Source organism: Peromyscus maniculatus, chromosome 23 (genome assembly GCF_049852395.1).
Source record: "Peromyscus maniculatus bairdii isolate BWxNUB_F1_BW_parent chromosome 23, HU_Pman_BW_mat_3.1, whole genome shotgun sequence".
NCBI lineage: Eukaryota > Metazoa > Chordata > Mammalia > Rodentia > Cricetidae > Peromyscus > Peromyscus maniculatus.
In genome coordinates, this window is record NC_134874.1 from 25,741,293 (window position 1) to 25,765,789 (window position 24,497).

At 47.1% G+C, this 24,497-nt stretch overlaps 2 protein-coding genes across 14 annotated transcripts in view; one reads left to right on the top strand and one right to left on the bottom strand.

Moving 5' to 3' along the window:
- The window catches only part of Rcc1l (RCC1 like), a 31,259-nt gene extending 22,126 nt beyond the window's left edge, over positions 1-9,133 (bottom strand). Inside the window, exons 1-4 of one of the 3 annotated variants that reach the window (XM_076560594.1) lie at positions 6,756-8,580; positions 3,961-4,004; positions 3,597-3,726; positions 638-766 (exon numbers count right to left, since the gene is read on the bottom strand). In XM_076560594.1, coding sequence (XP_076416709.1) covers positions 638-766; positions 3,597-3,726; positions 3,961-3,990 — 289 coding nt within the window. In that variant the 5' untranslated portion in view covers positions 3,991-4,004; positions 6,756-8,580. Of the gene's footprint in view, positions 1-637; positions 767-3,596; positions 3,727-3,960; positions 4,005-4,694; positions 5,913-6,755; positions 8,581-8,644 lie in introns of those variants that run through there. The other 2 variants (XM_016002459.3, XM_076560595.1) reach the window with 2 other exon arrangements.
- Positions 9,134-13,506: 4,373 nt separating this feature from the next.
- LOC102904287 (general transcription factor II-I repeat domain-containing protein 2) overlaps positions 13,507-24,497 on the top strand; it is a 41,780-nt gene continuing 30,789 nt past the window's right edge. For 6 of the 11 annotated variants that reach the window (XM_076560586.1, XM_076560590.1, XM_042267696.2 and 3 more), the window contains exons 1-3: positions 13,507-13,644; positions 13,809-13,896; positions 23,254-23,351. In XM_076560586.1, the coding sequence (XP_076416701.1) occupies positions 23,259-23,351 (93 nt within the window). In that variant the 5' untranslated portion in view covers positions 13,507-13,644; positions 13,809-13,896; positions 23,254-23,258. Of the gene's footprint in view, positions 13,645-13,808; positions 13,897-14,597; positions 14,862-15,582; positions 15,658-23,253; positions 23,352-24,497 lie in introns of those variants that run through there. The other 5 variants (XM_076560587.1, XM_042267695.2, XM_076560588.1 and 2 more) reach the window with 4 other exon arrangements.

The following is a 24,497-nucleotide window of genomic DNA, read 5'->3' on the forward strand; positions in this document are numbered from 1 at the left end:
CTCCTCTAGACCCGCTTCCACCTCCAGGGACTGAAGACTCTGAGCCCAAGAGAACTGCAATCGGGGAAGAACCCAGGGATAGATGCCCCTTCTGTTCAGCTGGGCATTTGAGACTAATAATGTCTCCACAGTGACCGCTGTTGACATGCTCATAACCTACCAACATACTCAGACATAAATATACACACACAATTAAAAATAAAATCTAAAAAGAAAAAAAAAAAAAGCCGGGGATGAGGAGATGTTCAGCAGTTAGGAGATCTTGCTACTCATCTAGAGGACCTGAGTTCAGTTCCCAGCACCCACACTGGGCAATCACAACCACCCAGCTCCAGAGGATCTGATACGGTTTCCTGGCCTCTGCAAGGACCACACATGTATAGTATACACTCAAATATACACAAATAAAAACTAAAAATAAATCTTGGGGGGAAAAAAATCAAGGGCTGAGGTAGAGTACAGTGGTAGAGTAGGTAACAGCTTTCGAAACAGCAGGGAGCACAAGGGTTAGCAAGTCTGCCCAACACTACCCTCCAGAGCCCCCCAGGGTCTGCTGGGGGACACCATGTCACACCAAGCAGGAGATGGTTTCCAAGATGCCCTCACCTCCTCCTCAGCCCTCAGCAGGACCACTCACCGCCTTCGCTGTCTGTCAGGATAAGGGAGTGTGCTCGACCGCAGGACACCTGCAACACCTTCGTCTCCTGAGGTCTGCCGAGGGGCAGTGGGACAGGCGAGGGCTCCAAAACGTACTCATAGCCCCTGGCTGAACAGAAGCACCAGTCACATCAGCTCTTACAGAACCCTGACTGTCCAACCCCACTGCTATCCACAGGAAGGAACCCAGACAACCGTAACTCAGAAGCATGCCCATTACACACAAGGCTAGCCTAAGAAGCCCAGCTCCTAGCCTGCCCTCCCATACTACTGCCTCCACACCACAGGCAGGTCCTGAACACTGTACCTGTCTCCTGAAAGAAATCTCCAGGACTGGGGCGGAAGCTCAGTGTTTTCCTAGCATACACAAAGCCCTGGGCTCCATCCCCAGCACCACATAAATCCCAGAGGCAAGGAGATCCAAAGTCAAGGTCACCCTTAGCTAAGCAGTGAGTTCAAAACCATCCCGGGCTACATGAAACCCCATCTTAAAGAAAAGACATCTTGAAAGTGGGCCCTAATAGTCCCAGAACTCAGGAGGCTGAGACAGGAGAGCTACAGATTGAGACCTAGTTTCAATAAAACCTGAATAAATCAATCAATCTCATGGGCCGAAAAATAATCTAGCAGCACAAGGCCCCAAGTTTGATCATCAGCAATACACACACACACATACATACATACATACATACAGAGAGAGAGAGAGAGAGAGAGAGAGAGAGAGAGAGAGAGAGAGAGAATCAAATTAAACTAAAACTATGAGAGGGGAAGAAGTAGTCTAAAAGGACTAGGGAATGAATAAAAGAAAACAATTATTTTTTTCAGATAGAGTGCCACACTATCTAGGCACAGTGACACACACCTGTAATCCCAGCACTCAGGATACAAAGGCCAACCAGAAAAACGGCACAGCTGGTAAAGGCCCTTGCCACAGAGCCTGGCAACCCAAGTTCAGTCCTCAGGACTCACATGGTAGAGAGAGAATCAACTCGCCTGAGTTGTCCTCTGTCCTCAGCACACACAGCATGACACATGCACCCCCTTCACACACACCCAAACTAAACGTATAAAAAAGAAACGGAGAAAGGAGGCAGAGGCAGGAGGATCACCAGTGCAAGGCCAGCCTCATCTACATAGCAAATCCTCTTGCCTCTACTTCCCAAGCCCTGGGACTGTAGATGCACACCCACAGTTAAGCTGCATGGGGATGGAACCCAGGGCTTTGTGCATGCTGGGTAAGGACCGTAACACCAGAGCCACGGCCACAGCCCTCTACTCCTGTTCTTACAACACGGCCAGATCATTATACTGAGTAGGTGCACCCGCCTTTAATCCCAGCTCTCTGGAAATAGAGGACAAGTGGCTCTCTGTAAGTTCAAAGCCAGCCTGGTCTACACAGCAAGTTCCAGACCAGTAGGCTACATAGTGAGACCCTGTCTCAAAAACAATTTAAAAAAAAAAGCACTTTAAATTATTTTTTTTAGATTTATTTATTTATTATGTATACAGTATTCTGTCTGCATGTGTCCCTGCAGGCCAGAAGAGGGCACCAGATCTCATTACAGATGGTTGTGAGCCACCATGTGGTTGCTGGGAATTGAACTCAGGACCTCTGGGAGAGCAGTCGGTGCTCTTAACCACTGAGCCATCTGTCCAGCCCACTTTAAATTATTTCTAACTTTTTGCTGTTCTTTTGGGGCAGGGTCTCTCACTCTGTAGCCCTGGCTAGCCTAGAACTATGTAGACCAGGCTGACCTCAAACTCAGAGACCTCCTGCCTCTGCCTCCCAAGTGCTGGGATTTAAGGTGTGCACCACTACCACCCCGCCTGTTCTAATACTTTTTTAAAGATTTATTTTTAATTATGTGTATGTGCATGTCTCTCTGTGTGTGTGTGCACACGAGTGTGGTGTCTGAGGAGACCAGAGGAGGGTGCTGGACCCTCTGGAGCTGGAGTTACAAGCAGTTCTGAGCCGCCTGACAGGGGCTGGAAACCAGACTTGGGTTCTCTAGGAGAACAGTACACACTCGGTAACTACCAAGTCATCTCTGCAGGCCCTCTCTCTAACATTATAATCAAAGTTTCAAGTGCTGCAGTAAAGCCTCCCTCTTAAGGTTTTCAGTCAACTTTTTAACTTTTTTAAAAGTTCACTTAGTGAGTACAGCTACTCATGTGCCACAGTATGCACGTGGCAGTCAGAGGACAACTTGAGGAATCAGTTTTCTCCTTCCGCCACCTGGGTCCCAAGGGATCAAACTCAGGTTTTCTGGCTTGGCAGCAAGCACCGTGACCCACTGAGCCATCTCGACAGCCCACACTGTAGCCATTTCAGAATGCTAAGGGACAAACAGGTCAGCGAATAGCAAGTGCTCGTCTCTTTTTGCCCAAACATTCCATGTTGTTAGCAAAGAGACTGAAAAATAATTTAATCCAGGGGTTGCAGACATCCCTAAGACTCCATCTTGTTTGGGTTTGGGTTGCTGTCTTGTTTTGTTTTGATGAGTGCTGTCTGCATGTATGTCTGCAGGCCAGAAGAGGACATCAGATCTCATTACAGATGGTCATGAGCCACCATGTGGTTGCTGGGAACTGAACTCAGGGCTTCTGGAAGAGCAGCCAATTCTCCAACCCCGCTGTCTTGTTTTGTTTTGAGACAGGTCTCAGGTAATCCAGACTGACTTCAAACTCACTATAAGGCTAAGGATGACTTTGAACTCCTGACCCTCCTGCCTCCACCTCCAGAGGGCCAGATTCCAGGTGTGCACCACCACACTTGGCTTCAGCCCTTAAGTTTTTGATACAGGTTATCACTATGTAGCCTAGGCGGCCTCAAACTCAAGCTCCTCCTCCCTCGGCCTCTCCCTTGCTGGAATTAGAAGCATACATCAACACACCCTCTTTATCTGCTGTTGTAGTTTATGGCAAGGATACCTGCTTACTTTTATCCTTCCGGCTCCTGTGGAATCCAAGCTGAGAGTCTTTGTTGAGTCCCATACCCCAAACTTTCGTAATATCCTTGGTTTTAGAGGACAGCAGTGTGAATCCATAGCCACAGGCAGCAGAGGAGATCTGAAAAAGAGTTCCCACAATGCACCACAGATTGATTTGTGATGTCAGTTCTTCCAGCAAGAAGTGACAAGCTATTTACACACACTCATGATTCACCCAGTCTGCTAAGCAAGGCCATCGTCTCTCTTTTTTTTTCCTGTACACACACACACAGCATGCACTGGGCACTCTCATCTCACCCACCATGACACAGTCCAGAAAGGTCTTAGTGTGAATCTTGGCCCCACCCCTTACCAGCTGTGTATCTTGAGATGGACTATTCATCTCTCTAGATAATTCTAAAACAGGAAAACAAGACCCAGCCAGATGACTCAGAAGGTAAAGGTAACTTGCCACTTAAACTTGATAATCCGAGTTCAATCCCCAGAACCATATGGTGGAAGGAGAACTGACCTCTGTCCTCTGACCTCTACACGTGTGCTATGGCACACAAGCATGTGCAAACACATGTATACACACACAAAAAAAAAAAAATCAATGAATGTTCAGAAATTGTAAAGGAAATGAGGGGCTGGAGAGATGGCTCAGTGGGTAAGAGTAGGTAAGAGTGCTTGTTCTGCAAGCACGTGGACCTGAGTTCAGATCCCCGGCACTCAGGTCGACGTCTGGCATGGCTGCATGTGCTGTCTGTAACCTGGGTTATGGGGCAGAGACAGGAGAATCCCAGGAGTTCACTGGCCAGTCCAGTCAGCCCAGCAAGATTGAGTGCTTCAGGCTCAGTGAGGGACCCTGTCTCAAGAAAATAATGCCGAGAGCTACAGAGGAAGACAGTCAGGCCTCTGCATGGGCAGGCCTGGGCACATGCATCTACAAGCACACACACAAAATGATATAACAAAAGCCCGTGCTACACTGCCACCTCAACCTGTGGCCATGCAGAGGCGTTGCCATGGCTACTGTGAACCAGACACATTAACAGCGCCCACACCATCGTTCAGTCTTTCACCTAAACTATCACCGGTCCTCACCTCCACTGACTGGGGGGACTCAACTTGAGATGGAAACTTCACTTCTGGTGGGAGCGCTAGTCCTAGTTGGGGCCAGAGGTAACCCAAGCCCAGGGTTCATTCTAAAATCAATCTTCTCCACACTACCCAGAGCGACTACACTCCCAGCTAGCAGGGGTTGATATCCCCACATCCTATCATACATTGTGAACTCCTCAGCCTAATGTCACCCCACTATCTCTCAGCTGTTATCAGAGACCCCCTCAGAGACTCCCTCAGAGAACCCCTTTGAACCTCACTGAATCCTAAACAAAAATGCCAGAGAACCACTCTTCATAATCCTCCTGCCTCAGCCTCCTAACTGCTATCTTTACAGGCATGTGCCACAACTGGCCAGGAACATTTTTTTTTTTATTCCAGCTAATTATTTCTTTTTAATTATTATTTTTATTTGTGTGTCTGTGTCTATATGTGCATTCAGGTACCCTCAGAGTCCAGAAAAGGTGCTGGATTTCCTAGAGCTGGAGTTACAGGTTCAATCCCCATCACCACATGGCTGCTCACAACTGTCTAGCTCCAGTTCCACAGGATCCGATGCCCTCTTCTGACCTCTGTGGCACCAGGCATGCAAGCGATACACAAACAAACACACAAGCAAAACATCATACACACACAGAAGAAAAAGAAAACTATGCCCAGAGCCAGGCAGTTGTGGTACACGCCTTTAAACCTAGCACTAGGGAGGAACTCTTGAGAGTTTGAGGCAGGACAGCCAGGGTACAGAGAAAACCTGTCACCACAATTATGCCTAGCACATGAAGATTATTCTCACGCTTAGTGAGTCCTGTTTATTTAACACTCAACAAATATTTGATGGGCACATGATATCATTTAATCTATTCATGTGTGAAAGGCTTTGAACAGTATCTAACAGCGTCAGCTAAAGTGAGAACCTGACAGGATGGCAAACCAGGGGGACTTCAGCCACAGTCTATGAAGAGGATCATAAATGTCTTCCCAACAAGCCAGAATTGGACTAGACAAGACTGGGTCTGGTGGCACACACCTGCAATCCGGCGTGAAGGGTATGAAGCAGGGGGATCACAACTTTCAAGTCAGTCTGGACTACACTCTGAGATTGAGGCCAACTTGAGTTAAATATCAGCTCTCTGTCTCAAAATAAAAATAAAAAATGTTAGCTTTTACTAATTCAATTTAACACTGTTCTAAAAGTTCCCCGCCACTAAATCAAGCAAGGAAAAGAAAATAAGCACCCAGGGCTGGAGAGATGATGGCTCACTGGTTAAGAGCACTGGCTGCTCATCCAGAGGATCTGAGTTCAATTCCCAGCACCCACATGGTAGCTCACAGCCATCTGTAATTGCAATCACAGAGGATCTGACAGGCATTTCTTGCCTCCAAGGGCACTGCATGAATGTGGTACACAGACACACAGGCAGGCAGAACACCCTTCCACACAAAAATAAAAGGTTAAAAAGTATTGAGAAAGAGAAAAAAACAAAATAAGCATCCAATTAGAAACAAGGACATTAAACTGCCTCTATTCACAGGCTACCTGCTCATAAAAAACACTAGGAGCCGGGCGGTGGTGGTGCATTCCTTTAATCCCAGCACTCAGAAGGCAGAGTTGGGTGGATCTCTGTGAGCTTGAGGTCAACCTGGTCTACAAAGTGAGTTCCAGGACACCTAGAGTTACATAATAGAGAGACCCTGTCTTGAAAAACCAAAAACAAACAAACAAAAACAGGCTGGGGGTTAGGGGGCGGGGAGTGGCTTAGTGGTTAAGAGCATTTCCAGTCCTTTCCGAGGACCCAGGTTTGATTCCCAGCACCTACCATGGAGGCTCCTAACTGCAGCAGGCTTTCCTTTGGGCCACCAACAGGCTCCCAAATCAGGACACACAGACTTACAAGTTACGAATGCTCAGCATTATCCTATGCTTGCCCCACTAACTCTTATAACTGAAATTAACCTGGTTCTCTTCATCTATGTTTTGCCTCAAAGCTTTTTAACCTTTCTTTCCTAATTTTTTTTTTAAAGATTTATTTATTTATTACGTACACAGAAGAGGGCACCAGATCTCATTACAGATGCTTGTGAGCCACCATGTGGATGCTGGGAATTGAACTCAGGACCTCTGGAAGAGCAGTTGGTACTCTTAACCTCTGAGCCATCTCTCCAGCCCCCTTTCTTTCCTTCTTGATGTCCTACTCTGTGTCGGGCTGGCTGACTGCTGCCTGACCCCAGGCATCTCCCTTTATTTCTCTCTCGTTCTCTCTCTCTCTCTTCTCTCCTCCTACCTAGTCTCTCTGCGCAGCAGCCCCACCCATCCCCTACTGCTTAGCTATTGGCTATTCAGCTTTTTATTAAACCAATCAGGTGCCTTAAGCAGGCAAAGCAAATGCAGCATAAACAAATGTAACACGTCTTTACATAGTTAGAGTAATATTCCACAACACGCAACCATCTGTAATCCAACTCTACAGGCTCTAACGCCCTCTTCTGGCCTCCATGGGTACCAGGCACACAAGTAATACAGGCATGCATGTAGGTAACACCATACACATTAAAAGAAAAAAACAAAACTAAAATCTATAGAACCATTTAACGAACTCACAAGGTAGAAGATTGATATTTTAAAAAAATAAATTAAAAAAAAAAAACCTGTATAGTTCAGTGATAGAAGGCTTGCCTAACATGACACAATCCTGGGTTTGATTTCCACCACTCAAACAATAACAAAACTATATTTCTTCTTTTTTTTTTTTTAAGTTTTTGAGACAGGGTTTCTTTGTGCAGTTTTTTGGTGCCTGTCCTGGATCCTCACTCTGTAGACCAGGCTGGCCTCAAACTCACAGAGATCCACCTGCCTCTGCCTCCTGAGTGCTGGGATTAAAGGTGTGAGCCACCACCGCCCAGGAAAACTATACTTCTATAAAGTATCAATAAATACTCCCAAAATAAAGGGTGTTTGTTTGTTTGTTTGTTTGTTTCAACTAAAGATACTAGCACAACCAGGTAGCTACAAGCAAAAACATACAGACCCTCATCTCACACTGTATACAAATAAAAAACAAAAACAAAAACAACCCAAGGGCGGGGGTGTGGCTCAGTTGACAAAGTGCTTGCACGGCATGCATAAAGCCCTGGGTTCCATCCCCAGCACCACGTCAGCCAGAAACGGTAGCACTCGGCTGTGACCTCAGCATCTTGAAGGTAGAGACAGGGTCTGACTATGGAGCCTAAGCCCATCTGCAGCTTGTGACAACCCTCTGGTCTCAACTGTCAAGTCCAAGTCCTAGTTGCAGGTGCTGGCCACCACAGCAGACCTACTGAGCCCTTTTTCCATGGAAGCCCCTTCCGCGGCACCACGTGCAGCCTCCCACCTTCTCTAACTCCTCAGACTGACATTTCCCGTGTTCACTGATCACTTAACTCCAGCCAACACATCTCTCTGACTTTGAATCTTCCTTCCTCCCCTAACTTAACTCATGGAGTCTCTCTAGCCTGAGTACAGATACCATCATGTATTCGCTACCAGCGGAGGGGTCTTGGACCTTACTGAACCTCCCTGGAACTCCCTTTCAACCCCTGTTACTGGGCGGTGGGGCTCCTGGGGTGCTGAGCAAATGATCCAAGATGGGCAGAACATTGGGTGTGATGATTGTCGACCTACGCCATCAGGCAAGAAAAATAAACAAATGAAGACACCAAACTTTCTGAAGCCACAAGCAAAGCGCACACAGAAAATGCGAAGACACCAAAAATCTACAGAAGTAAGCTCAGCAGTCAAAGGCAGGGGACTGAGATAAACAATCTTGGCAGCCACCCCTCAAGCCTCCCTCCACAAAGCCCAGAAACTAGGAGGTCATGCTCCCGGAAGTCCGGCCGCGGGGGGGGGGGGAAGAAAGGTCCCCTAAGGGAGCCCGCGAGGCTGCCGGCGCCCTCACCTTGTGGTCCAGCTCCAGGCGGTAGGGCACGGGCTGGATTCTGCGTCGCGGCCGCAGGCCGGCGCGGGGTTCGGGCCCCGAGGCGGGCACCACGAAGCTGGGCACGCCGAGGGCCCCCGAGAAGCTGAAGCCCCACACGAAGACGCGGTCGGCGCGGGCTGCGCGTTCGCCCACGTACTGGAACACGGGAGCGTCGGCTTCGGCCTCGGCCGCCTCTCGCCGGCTCCGCGAGCGCCCGGCCGGTCTCCAGTGCTCGCGGGCCGGTGCGGGCCACCTCAGCCGCCGCCCCAGAAGAGTCCCGGCCGCCGCCGCCAGCATCCTCCGCGACACGCCTGCACCGCTGATGGGCGCTGCCATCTTGCGCCACCCTTCACCCCTGGCCTGGCGGAAGTAGATGCGGCCATGCTTACTACTGGCCGAAGGCGACGTGCTTAGGGAAATGCAGCCATGTTTACTATTGGCAGGTGGTAAAGACTCTGAGGAGGTCCAGCCAGGACTAGCTGGCGAACCTAGATGAAAGCAAAGAGTGTGAGAAGTCTATGGCCTTACCATCGTTATCCATGAGCAGGGGACTGAAATGAGCGTCCCAGTGTGAAGTGTTGCCCTGTGCTTCTTCCTGACACTTTTCAAATTCTTTTTTGGTGTGGAGTGATTTCTGGGGTGCTAGGAATTGAACCCAGGACCTCACACATACTCAGGGTATAGGCTAACAACGAACCACTCTCCCAGCCCCAGGAATTGTTTTTCTAAATACTGAAAGGAGGTACAGGAAGTGTTCTAGATGCTATCTCATGGAGCAAAAATGGGGACCAGTAGCTGGGTATAGAGGCTCATACCTGTCACCCCAATTTATAAGGCTGAGGCAGAAATGTTGGTGCAAACTGGAAGCCAGCCTGGAACAGAGGGAAGCTGTTAGTATGGTTTTTGTTGCCTTGCTTGAGACAGGGTCTCCTTATTTAGCCATAATTATTAGCCTGGAACTTGCAGTGTAGACCAGGTTAGCCTCAAATTCAGAGGTCCAACTGCCTCTGCCTCCGAGGGGTGAAATTAAAAATGTGTGCCATCACACCCAGCACTGGTTAGTTGATGTATTTTATTTTGGCGACTTTATTTCATGTATATGGTTGTTTTGCCTGCATGTATGTCTGTGCACTGTGTGTATGGTATCTGTGGAGGCCCTGGAAGAGAATATTAGATCCTCTGGAACTGGAGTTGCAGCAGATAACCCCCATGTGGATGTTAGAAATAGAACCCTGGTCCTCTGGAAGAGCAAACAGTGTTCTTAACTGACAAGCTCTCTCTCCAACTCCCTGATTGACTTTTTTTTGGCAGGGTTTCTCTGCGTAGCTTTGCGCCTTTCCTGGAACTCACTCTGTAGCCCAGGCTAGCCGTGAACTCAGAGAGATCTATCTGCCTGCCTCTGCCTCCTGAATACTGGGATTAAAGGCATGTGCCGCCACCACCTGGCATCAGCATACCCAGTTTATGTAATCCTGGAATAGAATCCAGAGCATCCTGCATGCTAGACCAGCACTCTGTCAACTGAGCTATATCTGAAACCTCATAATTCATCTTAAGAAAACTTAGCTGGGCGGTAGTGGCACACACCTTTAATCCCAGCACTCAGGAGGCAGAGGCGGTCAAATCTCTGTGAGTTCGAGGCCAGCCTGGTCTCCAAAGCGAGTTCCAGGAAAAAAACCAAAAAAAAAAAAAAAAAAAGAAAGAAAAGAAAAGAAAACTTAAGAATCAGCTCGATGGGTGGTGGTGGCACATGTCTTTAATCCCAGCACTTGGGAGGCAGAGCCAGGCAGATCTCTGTGAGTTCGAGGCCAGCCTGGTCTACAGAGCAAGATCCAGGACAGGCACCAAAACTACACAGAGAAACCCTGTCTTGAAAAAAAAACCAAAAGAATCAACAGCTCTTACCCATGTGTGGTGGGTGTCATGCCTCTCAGGAGGATCAGGATTTCTGCCGCAGCCTAGGCTATCTAAAACTCCATGTCACAAAAGATGTGAGTTTGGGGCCAGCCTGGTTTACAGAGCAAGTTCCAGGGCAGCCAGGTTGACATAGTGAGACCCTACCTCAAAGAAAAAAGTCGCTAAAAAAGTCTTCCTTGGTGTAAAACTGGGAACAAGAAGCTGGACATGGTGGTCCACACCTTCGATCCCAGAGTAGAGTCAAGCGGATCTCTGTGAGTTCGAGGCCAGCCTGGTCTACAGAGAGAATTCCAGGACAGCCAGAGCTACACAGAGAAAACCTACCTCGGAAAAACAAAACAAAACAAGAAAATTGCAAACAAGAGGACGGTTACAGTGTGAATTATGGCCACTAGGTGGCAGTGCTTGCCCACTAATTTCGTTCCCATTTGTGAAGCCGACCACAACAAGCAGGTTCAGAGATTTTAGTTACCGGAAATGTGGCTCAGTGGTAGAGTGCTTGCCTAGCATGTGCAGAGCCCTGAGTTCTCTCCATGGCCCCACAAAAGTAAACATTTGTGTTATTTTTTGAAACCTAGTCTCATGCACCCCAGGCTGGCCTTGAATTTGCCACGTTGCTTCAATTCCTGATCCTCCTGCCTCCACCTCCAGGGTGCCAGGAGTACAGGCAAGCACTCCCAAGCCCAGCCTCAATTTACAAAATAATAAAATACATTTCATGTATGCATTTGTGTGTGTGTGGGGGGGGGTGCATGCACGCCACAGCATAGGTGTGGAAGTTAGAGAACATCTTTTAGGAGTTTCCTCTCTCCCTCCGTGTAGGTTCTAAGGAAGGGTTCAAGAATCTCATACTCCGAAGACAAGTGCCTTTTCCCTCTGAGTCATCACACCACCCTGCAATTAAAAACTGTCCATCTACTTCCTTTTCTTTTTAAAACAAGACCTGACTGTATAGCCCTGGCTTGCCTGGAACTCACGGTATAGACCAGATTCAGAGTGCTGGGATTAAAGGTGTGTGTCACTACGTGAGGCCAAATGGATACCTCATCACCCCAAAATAATATATTGTCTCCCATAAACATGACATCAATGTTTGAGAGTGCTAGGACAAACCTGAGCATGCTGGAGCAAGTCTATCATCCCAGCCCTTGGAAGGTGGAAGCAGGAGGATCAGGACTGCGTGGTCATCCTTGGCTACATAGTGAGTTTGAGGCCAGCCTGGGCGACATGAGACCTTGTCTCAAAAAACAGAGGTGGAGGAAAGAAGCTCAGTAGGTTCTCTGACACGGTTTCAGCTGTTCCGCCGTATGTTCTAATTGTTATCCAAAGCTGTCCGCTTTGCTCTCTGTTCTCACACAACTGACTTTGCCCTTCATAACATTTACTTCCATATAAACTCAAAAGTCATCAAGTAACATTTTTTTAAAAATCCCACTGGGTTTTATTATTAGGATTCCATGAAATTGATAAGCTAATGGAGAGACACAACTATAAATGGCATTTCCAACCTTAAGTTCTCCTGCTCATGAATGAATGAAGCTTGCATGCAGGTACATGTGCATGTGTGTACACATGGAGTCCAGACAACACCATCCACTTGTGTCTATCACAGTTTCCTTTCTTCTTCGTTTTTTTTTTTTTTTTAAATTAGGATATATTTACCCAGGTGTATAGTAGCCTAAACCTTTAATCCCAGCAGTCAGGAGGCAGAGGCAGATGGATCTCTATGAGTTCCAGGCCAGCCTGTTCTACATAGTACCAGGACAGCCAGGGCTAAGTAGAGACCTTGTCTCAAAAAACAAACAAACAACAAACAAAAAAAACCAACCAGCTATTGTGGTCTGGGGATTGTATCCTTACATCTGCCTATATTTTCTCTGCTTCCTATCAGGAAATGAAGCAGGTCCCCTGGCACATGCTCCTACTGTCACGGTGCTGTCTAAGCCAATGGGGTTATGTACCTGAGCTGAAACCTGTGACATTGAGATAGGGAAGACTGGTGGAGATGGGGACATCACCCCACAGAGGCCGATCATCTCTCAAGTGGAGATTTCAAAACAGCCAGTTGCTTACCTAGATCTTAAGCTCAGAGGAATGGTCTAGACGGGGCAGTGATGGCACAGGTCTTTAATCCCAGCACTCAGGAGGCAGAGGAAGGCAGATCTCTGTGAGTGCCAGGCCGGCCTGGTCTACAGAGCAAGTTCTAGGACAGCCAGGGTTACACAGAGAAACCCTGTCTCAACAACAACAAAACAAATCATGTAAATGGCATTTAACAACCCCGAGACTAAGTAAGATGAGTCAAGAACTGAGGGCAGACAACAGATTCGAGACAGAAAGTAGGAATGTTGCAGCATTGTGAGAATGGGGAAAAGAGGATTTGTGTGAGAGCAAGAGCAGCCACCAAGCACTGTGTCCTGGAAGGCCATGTTACAAGGGCTTGATTTTGACAAGTCCCAAGAGCAAGTGATTTGCAAGCTGAGCAAAGACCACAGGATCTAGCAACAGGTGACCCATTTGTGACCTGGGAGGAAAGAATTCATTGTAGTAAAGGGCCAAAGCACCCCCATTTCAAGCAAGCCCCTCACCCCAGCTTAAAACAGGCCTGGGTTTCAAAATTCTCAGAGCTGCTGACATAGGTCCCAGGACAAAGTCAGGATGTTTGAAGAGCCATCTGGTAACAACTGATTAACCATTGAATGCTCCAATGCCGGAGATGGTCAAAGTACAAAGTGAGGATGTTTGAAGGACTATCTGGTAACAATTGATTAACCACAGAATGCCCCAATGCCGGAGGTAATCTGTAAAGTTTTGACAAACAACCGGTTAAAACCTACAAAGTAAGATAACACAAAAAATTCTGAAAAGCCCCTAAAACTTGAGCCAATCAGAATTGTACCCATACTAGTACCCCTACGTGATGTAACCTTATGGCTTTTGCCTTTAAAAACGGAGTTTGCAGAGGGGCGGGCACCTCCTCAAGCCTCCGCTGTGTCGGGGTGCTCGACCGAGGTCCCTGCCGCGATTTGACCTGCTTTGATAAACCTTGCTTTTGCTTTTCGGTGAGTTTGTGTCTCTGGGGGGTCTCTTTGGGGGGGGGGTGTCGCGCCCAGGGCACAACAGTAGCTGGCTAAGAACACGAGCCAATACTAATTATGGAGACTGTACATACAACTTTTCCGGGTATCAATGAGGTGCTATTTCTCCTTCTTTATTTTTGAAACAGGGTCTCATTATGTAGGGGTGGCTGGTCTGAGACTCTTGAGCTGGCCTCAACCTCAAAGAGATTTGCCTTGCGAATGCTGGTATTAAAGGTATGTACTACCACACCTAGCAATAAATCTTTTAAAATACATATATTTTTAAGATTTTACTGTTGAAGTGCGTGTGGGTGCCTGCAGATGCCAGAGGCTACTGCTCCTTTGGAGCTGGAATTACAGCCACTTGTGACCAGCCTAACACGGATGTTGGGAATCCAACTCTGGTCTTCTGAAAGCACCCTAAGAGTTCTTAACAGCTGAGCCATCTCTCCAGCCCATTTCCAAATACATTCTAAAGCAAAGAAACCGAAACCTTCACAAAAATGGGGCCAGAGAGATGGCTCAGGGTTAAGAACACTTGCTGCTTTTGCAGGGGACCCAAGATCAGCTTCCAGCATTGACGGGGCGTAACACAACTTCACAACCATCTTTAACTCGGGGTCCAGGGGACCCCCGTGACTTCTCCTGGCCTTCCAGTGATGCACACCCACATACTGGCCAAATACTTCAATGCAGACGCTGCCTCAGGAATAGCTCCCTAGGCATGAGCATACAACAGACAGTAGGCACATAATTTTTGTTTTTAAAGGAAATGCAAGGTTCTTGCCTCCACAAGCGCGTGAGCGCACTCAAAGCCCGAACTGAAAAATATAGGTGCATCAAGACAGGCCATGCACATTAGGGGGCGGCGCGGGGACACGTGCGCGCCACGCACTCCAGCGGGCGGCCTCGCGGAAGCCGCGCTGCGGCGCACCGGAAGTGGCCGTCCGCACTAGGGGTGCTCCGGCCACTCGCGGGAAGCCGACCTTCCGGAAAGCAAACAAGGGCAGAAAAAAAAAGGGTGGGTGGGGGGGAGTAAAAAAAAAAAACTAATTAAAAAGAAGGGGGGCTGGTGGGGAGGAGGCACCCTCCGCCCACCCTCGCTCGCTCCGCGCGCTCCCGCCGCCTGGCCAGGGCCGCTGCGCAGGCGCAGCCCAGGCTTCAGACCCCCGGCGCGGCCCGCACGGCAGGGCCCTCAGGTGCGTATGCCGCCGCCGCCGCCGCTCCCCTCGCAACTTCCGCTTCCGGAATTCCCGTTTCCCCCCCCCCCCCTCCCCGGGGTGGGGGAAGAGACATCTCTCGGGGCGCGGGGCGGAACGCTCAGGCGCCCGGACACCGGCTCCGAACCCCCTTTCCCGCACCGGGAGCAGGCCCGGCCGAGTGGGGGTGGGGCGGGGGAGACGCGCCGCCGCGCGACCGGCGCACGCAAGGCGCCCCACGGCCATCTCTGCTTTGATTGGCTGGGACGGGAGCGCGGAGGCGGGAAAGGACGAGGCCCCGGTGCGCGCGGAGGTCACGCGGTACCCCGACGTGCCGGCGCTTGTGTGTGGAAGCACTTGATTGGCTGCGGGAAGGGGCGGGGCCCTCGCGGTTGCCTAGTAACGGCGCTCTGGCTCCGCCCCTTGAGATCACGCTTTGGCCTGCGGGCGCCAGCATGTGGGGGGCGTGTCTGGGCTCTGGGCAGCCCCGGACCTCTGCACACTAGGGAAGTAGAGGAAAGGACCCAGGCTGCAGAATGTGGCTTGTGTCCGATCTGGTTGAGAGTACAAGATGGCCTATGACCCTAACACCTAGTACAACGACCCAAAAAAAATTTTTAAGTGAAATTTCCTTTAATAATGTATTTAACCTGTTGTACCCCAAACATTATTCTAGCATGTACTCAGCATAAAGAACCAGAAATGAGCCAGCTGTGGTGGTGCATGGCTTCAGGCGGACTGAGTTCAAGGACAGGCCGGTCTATATAGCAAGTTCAAGGTCTGCTGGGGCCACACGGTGAGACCTTGTCTCTAAATTATACCCGCTTTATTGAGATACAGGAAAAGCCACCCTTTAAAATATAAATAACGCAAGTCAGAAAAAGAACTGCCCCCCAAAGTAAAATTAAAAAAAATAAAATGAAATGAAAAACAATTCCAGTGTAGCATGGTATAAGTGTCTGTCAGCCCAGCACTGGAGATGCTGAGGCAGGAGGATTTCAGGATAAAAGTACTTAGCCGACTACTCCCCGTGTTTGGTTTGGTTTGGTTTGGTTTTGGTGCTTGTCCTGGATCTTGCTCTGTAGCCCAGGCTGGCCTCCAACTCACAGAGATCCTCCTGGCTCTGTCTCCCGGGTGCTGGGATTAAAGGCGTGCACCACCACCGCCCCGCTACTCCTTTAAATAATAATAATAATAATAATAATAATAATAATAATAATAATCGGAACAGAGGAGGCTAAAGAGATGGCTCAGGAGTTAAGAACTAGTACCGCTGTTGCAGAAGACCAAGGTTCAATTCCCAGCACCCATTTGGCAACTCACAACCACTACCTCATGTAAGCCCATGAGGGGCTGGAGAGATGGCTCAGAGGTTAAGAGCACTGGCTGCTCTTCCAGAGGTCCTGAGTTCAATTCCCAGCAACCACATGGTGGCTCACAACCATCTCCAATGAGATCTGGTGCCCTCTTCTGGCTTGCAGGCAGAACACTGTATACATAATAAATTAACTAATTAATTAATTAAAAAAAAAAAAAAGAATTTGGCCGAGCGGTGGTGGCCCACGCCTTTAATCCCAGCACTCGGGAGGCAGAGCCAGGCGGATCTCTGTGAGTTCGAGGCCAGCCTGGTCTACAGAGTGAATTCCAGGAAAGGCGCAAAGCTACACAGGGAAACCCTGTCTCGAAAAACCAAAAAAAAAAAAAAAAAGAATTTGACTCCACATAGTATGTTCTGGAACTCTGCTTATCAGAGTCCTGTGTTCTCCTTTGATCCTTGTAGCTGTTTTCAAACGTGGTCATTTCTCACTCTAAGCTTTATACAGTTAACATTTTCTACGAACCTAATAAATAAGACCTATTTGTTTATAAAAATAAATGGAGGTGCCAGAGAGACGGCTCAGCAGTTAGGAGTGCTTGTTGCCCTGCAGAGGACCAAAGTATAATTCCAAAAGAACCCATAGCAGGGAACTCACAACCCTCCGTAACTCCAGATCCGAGGATCTAGATCTAAAGCTCTCTGGCCTACACAGGCACCTGATCTCCTGCCCCCCACCCCAAAGAATATGCACATGTAACTTAACAGTCTTTTAAAGGTAGGAGAATAAATAAAGCGTGTTTTGTCTGCTGTGGATGGCACCACTGGGTTTATTTTTGTGCATGGGAATGGGTATTTATTTTTGGATTCTTGTGGGTGTTTACTAAAGAATAGAATTTCTGGGTCAAGCTTTGTGGGTGTTTTGTTTTTTTGTGTGTGTTTGTTTATACTTGGGACTGAGCCCAGAACCACTGAGCTACAGCCCCAGGCTTACATTTTGTTTCTTAGGTTTGTTTATTTATTTATTTATTTATTTATTTATTTATTTATTTGTTTGTTTGTTTGTTTTTGTTGAGACAGGGTTTCTCTGTGTAACAGCCCTGGATGTCCTAGAATTCTCTTTGTAGATCAAGGTGACCTCAGACTCGACAGAAATCCCCCTGCCTCTGCCTCCCAAATGCTGGGATTAAAGGCATGTGCCACCAATGCAAGCTATGATTTTTTTTTTTTTACTTCATGAGTTCTGCCTGTGTGTGTGTCTTCCTGCACATGCATGTAGTGCCAGAGAGGGCCAGGAGATGGCAGCAAATTTCCTGGAACTGGATCCAGATGGTTGTGAGCTGCCTTGTGGGTGCTGGAAACTCAAAACTGGGTGAACTGAAATTTGTAAGAGGAGCAAGTGCTGATAACAACTGAGCCACAGCTCTAGCCCCCAACTTGTATGTTGAGACAAGATGTCCCTAAGATGCTCAGCCTATCCTTGAAGCTATAACCGTCCTATCTCAGCCTGTACCATTCATTGCTGGGAGTCCAGGGTAGACCATCATGCTTAAATTATTTATTCTCAAGATAGTCTTGATATGTAGCCCAGGCTGGCCTCCATAGCCTTCTCCCTTAGCCTCCCAAGTGCTGGGATTATAGATGGCTGACCACCATGCCCAGCTTTCTAAAAAAATTACTGTGCAAGGTTCTACAGAAGTGGCACAGTGGAGTCAAGGTGATTGCTGCTAAGCCTAATGACCCAGAATCGGTGCCCGGGCACCATTGGTGTAAAGAGATCTGACTCCCTCCATCTTGCCGAATCTCTCCTGCCTCAGCCTGCAGTGCTCAGCAGACACACATTTCCCATCACACCGGGTCTTAGCCGTGGGGTTGGTAGAGGCGAAGGACTGAAGGGCTTTGTTCAAGCTCCAAGACTCTTGTCTAGTGGTCATAAAGATACGAGGCCAGCTACGGAGGTGACAGGGAATGTCTATTAAAAGGCATGAAGATAGCCCCAAGGCATTCGGCTTCTAGATCTACCCCCTCATCTCGACAAGATCAGAGACCATGAAAGAACCAGCCGGCTTCTGGCTGCACATGGAGCGTCTCAGGCCAGCTGCAATTCACAAGGATTTTTTTTTTTTTTATTCTCCCTCACAGGCAGCCCTGCCATTGCAAGAAGGGCATTCAGAGGCAGGCATGCACTAAACTGAAGGGTGGAAATGTGTTCCAATAAAACTTTAACTTTTTTTTTTTTGAAACAGTCTCATTGTAGCCCAGGCTAGCCTTGAACTCTGTGTAGTCCACTCTGACCTTGGCTCCTGATCTGTCTGGCTGCACCTCCTGAGTGCTGGGATTGCAAAAGTGACCCACGCGTTCTTTTCCATGCTGAGGATAGAAACCCAGACATCGTGTGTCATAGCCAAAAGCACTCTGTCAACGGAACCACAGCCCAGCCCTGTAATCATCAGTTAAGCAAAAGTTAATTACTGTATAAATTCTGTGATCTAAATGAATGTTGCTGGCACTTCATGTGTAGGGAGAAAAGGCCCTGGGAGATTATATTCTGTGAGACTTGTTGATGGCCTGAAGTATTTAGTTTCACTGGATTTGGTGATACATGTCTGTAATGCCAGGCCTCAGCAAGCTGAAGCAGGAGGATCACGAGTTTGAGACTAGTTTGGGTTACTGCATAAAGAGACCTGGTGTGTGCTATTTTGTTTGTGTTCTGACAAATAAAGCTTGCTTGGAGTCAGGGTGGAGCTAGCCACTAGTTAACCATAGAGGTCTGGAGGTCTGTACAGAGAAGAACAGGAAGTGATAAGGCAGGGCGGAGACAGGATCTCAGCCCCTTTTAACTGGAGGACCAGAAGAAGGAGGGAGGACTGTGGCTGCTCTCCTGCTTCTCTGATCTTTCAGGTTTTACCCTGATATCTGACTCCTGGTTTTTGCTGATAGGAGTAATTAGATTTTTGCTTCAGAGACCTTTTCTCAAAAGCAATACTAAAGGTAGGCATGGAGCTGGAGAGCTGGCTCAGTGATTAGAGGGTGCTAGTTGCTCTTGCAGGGGACCTGTGTTCCCAGCACCCATGTGAGGTGGCTCACAACCACCTGTAACTCCAGCTCCAGGGGAATCTGAGACACTCCTCTGGCCTCTGGGGGACACCCCCACTCACACATTTGCAGGTGCATAAGCAGAAACTTTTGTTGTTGTTTGGTTTGTTTGGTTTGTTTTTCGAGACAGGGTTTCTCTGTGTAGCTTTGCGCCTTTCCCTTTCCTGGATCTTGTTCTGTAGACCAGGCTGGCCTCGAACTCACAGAGATCCGCCTGCCTTTGGCTCCCGAGTGCTGGGATTAAAGGTGTGCGCCACCACTGCCCAGCATGCAGAAACGTTTTTGAAAGAAACCTGGGAGCTAGATGTAGTGACACCTGCCTGTCATTCCTGGCAGGCTCAGGAATTCAAGGCCAGCTCAGCTATGTAATAAGTTCAAGGCCAGTCTGAGCTACATGAGACCTTGTCTGGAGGGAGGGGGGGAGAGAGAAAGAGTGAGAGAGAGAGAGTTCAAAAAGTCCTCTTGACTTTCCTATGTGTTCTTTAGTGTACATGCCTACACATAAAATAAGTAAATATAATAAAAGCCATTTTAAGAAAGAAAAGTTTCCCTGCGTTGTTATGTACAGGATAGAAATAAAGCATAATTACTAGGACACTGGCGCTTGTTCATTATTGCCTGGTGCAGAATTGATGACAACTGATAAGGATGAGCGCCCTTCACTCTGCTGTCACACTTCTTTCTTTGTTAGAGGCTGACATTTTAAGCCAAGCATGGTGGTATGTGTCTCTAGTCTCAGCACTGGGAAAATAGAGGCAGGAGGGTCAGGAAATCAGAGTCAGCCTTGGCTACATAGTTCCATGTCAGCAGGGTGGGCTGCATAAGACCCTTTTGAAAAATAAAATAAAAACAAAAACAGCCAGGCGTGGTGGCACATTCCTTTGATCCCAACACTCAGGAGGCAGAAGCAGGGAGATCTTGATGATTTTGAGGTCTGCTTGGTTGGTCTATAGATTGAGTTCCAGGCCAACCAGGGGCTATTTTATGAGACTCTGTCTTTACAAAAATAATGTAGAGAGACACAGGAGCCACCGCCAGGACAAGCAACATGTAAAGACGCCAGTAAGCCACCAGCCATGTGGCAAGGTATAGATTTATAGAAATGGGTTAATTTAAGATAAAAGAACAGTTAGCAAGAAGCCTGCCACGGCCATACAGTTTGTAAGTCATATAAGCGTCTGAGTGATTATTTTATATGTGGATTGTGGGACTGCGGGGCTTGGGGAACCTGGAGAGAAGCCCTCCAGCAACAAATGGCGCCCAACGGCTCAAGTTTCCACCTTAAACCTGAGAATATTTAATAACCAATTCTAAACAGAGCCAAAAACAGGTTCCTGCTTCTTGTCTCATACGGGCAGCTAGACGCTGCAAAACACAGGTTTGAACACTGGCGGGTTCCTGGCGTGTGCATTTGACCGGCAGTATGGCGGGAATGAGGCGTCTGCCAGCGACACATTACACTGTGTGGTAGATTTAGTCTTTACTAGTATTTAAAAAAAAGGTTTCTGGGCTACACGCTGCTTTGATAAAAGCTTAGACCCACTATTTCTGAGACTTGATGACTCACAGAACTGGCGGAAAACGTCATTTTGGTAAGCTGAAATGGGTGGAGCCAGCAGCCACAGCGCCATTTCAGTCTTAGAATACTGCAGTTTAAAGCAATAGATTCACAATATGTAGGCTTAAAAGAGACAAAAAAGATAAATTCATATAAAAAAGCCACGTAAAGATGAATATTACACAGACAATCTGGGTTATGTTGTCTTTGGGATTTTTAACTGCAAAAAAACATTTGATCAAAAAAGATGTTGAATTAAACCAATATGTATATTTTAAAGGTACCTTGACTTCAAAATTTAGATTTAAGGATATGTTGCTTTGGAAAAGAGGTTCTGCTTTTGTTTCCACAGAAAGCCAGAGGCTGTGGATTTGTTCCAGATTAAGATACATCAGGTTTCACCAGCTAAGACCCCCTAAAAGGTCTTCGATGACACCATGGCCCAGATGATCTAACATCCAGAGCGGTTTCAAGGCAACTGGTTCACACAATACAGCCTCACGGACTACCCCATAGGCCTAAAATTTTCTTTGTGTCCCCATAAGATACAGCGCCCCCCTCCAGCAGGAAGTAGTAAGAGATGCTACGCCCAAATTCCCAGATATACCAAGCTGGCTTTAGAGGTGGAATTGGCTCACTCCCCCTCTAAACCCAGACATATTGCTTTAAAAAAAAATGGTTAAGAGATTCTTGTGTCCCAAATCAGAAGGGCCCTCTGGTGTGGGACAGAGAAAAACCAATATTTTTACTTAAAACAGGTTGATTATAAATGTGATCTCTTTCTAAAAAGGAAAAGGGGATATGATATAGATATATAGGAGGATATAGAGATGATAAGATAAAAGGGTAGATTAATGAACCTACTTTTAAAGAACAACTTGTTTAAAATGTTGTTTTACATTGGTATAAATTTTAGTTTATTGATACAAACTTGAAGTTAATTTTGTTATACTGTAATATATGTTATACATATATATTTCTATTCTTGTTTGAGGTATTATGTTTATGTAACTCATTTAAAATTGTAATGGATAATTAAAAATAGATTAATAATTAGTCATCTGTGATAATCATATTTGTAGCCATGTTAGTTAAGTCTTCTAGGTATACATAGATGTATTTCAGATAGATAGGTAATCTTCAAACACTTCATAGACCTAGAGAACATGGCATTTAAATAACTTAGAATTCTGTTGACGTGAGACGCAATTGCTCCTGGCTGCACCAATTGATCCCGAGAGAATGTTGGGCTTCTAAGACATTTCCATTTGGAAGTTTGTCTTTTTGGCACAAAATGGCCTACTGGGCAAAGAACTGCCCTTGTCTTGACGGCTGACAGTACAAATGCAATGCTGTCCTTTCTGGACAAGCAGGACACAAGGAAAGCGACCACTGTACTCTGCCAAGACAGGGTAAGATGGTCTCTCAGAATTCCTGCTTCTAAAAATGGTCTGTCAGATACTCTAGGCCTGTAGCCAATTTGAATGCACCAACAATGCTGAGAAACATTAGGTGACTGTCCAGGCTGCCAGCTGTCTTGGTCTACTCTTGCAAGATTCCCGAAAGTTGCTTGCATCCATCTACCATTTCTCAGGTACCATTATGTTCCTTCTCAGGTCTTTGATGTGGTTAAAGACTAGATAGTTGTAATTTCCTCAGTTAGGATAAAAGATAAGTTAGATATAAAACCTTAAACTCACAAATATAAGATAGATAGGACATCTTCTTTAATATTGTAACTGTAATTTTTGCTCGATAATTGTTTTGTTATATGTAATTTTACCATGTTAAAGTTAAAACCTTCCTTTTTAAAAAAAGAAGAAAAGGGGAAGTGCTGTGGATATCACTCTATATAAATAAAACACTGATGGCCAGTGACCAGGCAGGAAGTATAGGCGGGACAAAGAGAGGAGAATTGGGGAAACAGGAAGAAGGAGGAGAGACACAGGAGCCACCGCCAGGACAAGCAACATGTAAAGACGCCGGTAAGCCACCAGCCATGTGGCAAGGTATAAATTTATAGAAATGGGTTAATTTAAGATACAAGAACAGTTAGCAAGAAGCCTGCCACGGCCATAGAGTTTGTAAGTCAAAAAAAAAAAAATGTAGCGCTCTTATCTCAAGAACTTCCTGGTCTGCCATGATGGCACCCACCTCACCACACATTCTTGCCTCCATGTACCTTGCTTCTTTGCTGTGGAAGCTGCAGGTTGGGTAGGGTCTGGGTGTCCTCTAAGGACTGCCTCCTGCCTTCAGTGTCCTAGGGATGCCTCGCCTCCCAAAGCTTCTGGCATCTCCATCCTGAACCAGCTTCGGGATGAAACCTTTAAACTATAATGGACCCTCAGCTCATACCCACAGGGCTGTAGTCCTCTGATCACTGGGACACGGACACCACTCACATCCTTGTTCCTCTTTTACAGGAACAATGGCCCAGGTAGCAGTGTCCACCCTGCCGGTTGGAGATGAGTCCTCAGACAGGACGGTGGTGACGTTCCTCATGTCTGCTCTGGAGTCCATGGTGAGACACTCCGGTTTTACCAATATCTCAGATGGTTGTTGAGCTGAAGGATGGTGACACATTTCACTGTCACTTAATTAATTAACTAATTAATTAATTATGTGCACTGGTGTTTTGCCTGTATGTATGTTTGTGTGAGGGTGTCAGATCTTGGAGTTACAAACAGTTGTGAGCTGCCATGTGGGTGCTGGGAATTGAACCGGGGTCTTCTGGGAGAACAAACAGTCAGTGCTCTTAACTGCTGAACCATCTCTTCAGCCCCACATTTTTGTTTTTAAGATTTATTTATCTATTATGTATGGAGTGTTCTTGAATGTACATCTGCACACTAGAAGAGGGCCACAGACCTCATTACAGATGGTTGTGAGCCACCATGTGGATGCTGGGAATTGAACTCAGGACCTCTGGAAGAGCAGCCAGTGCTCTTAACCACCATCTCTCCAGCGTTCACTGTCACTTCTTATATAATCCTCTTTTGTCTGTATGGGGGTATCCTTCAGTCTAGGCGTGGTGGCACACACCTGTGAACCCCAGCACTTTGAGAGGTAGAGAAAGGAGGATCTGGAGTTCAAGGTCATCAAAGGTGTGAATAAGGGTTGGTGTGATCTTTTTATTCATATTTAGTGTATGTGTTGTGTAGTTGTAAGTTTTCCTGGTCCTGCCCTGCTCCTGAGGCCCTGCGGTCCTGTAGCCACTCAGACCCAAATGAACACACAGAGGCTTATATTAATTACAAACTGTATGGCCTAATGGCTCAGGCTTCTCGATAGCTAGCTCTTATATCTTAAATTAACCCATCTCTATAAATCTATACTTTGCCACATGGCTCATGGCTTACCAGTATCTTTACATCTTGCTTCTTCTGGTGGCAGCTAGCTGCATCTCCTCTGCTCCCTTCCTCTCTCTCTCTTTAGAATGTCCCACCTAACCTTATTCTGCCTCACCATTGGCCAAACGGCTTTATTATCAACCAATCAGAGCAACACATATTCACAGCATATAGAATGACATCACCTATCAGTGATGTATGTGCCAGTGTGTATGCCATAGAATGCACCCTGAGGTCAGAGGACCACTTTTGGGAAGCTAGTATTCTCCTTCCATCATGTGGGTCAAAGTCAGGTTGTAAGGCTATCCATGGGCCAT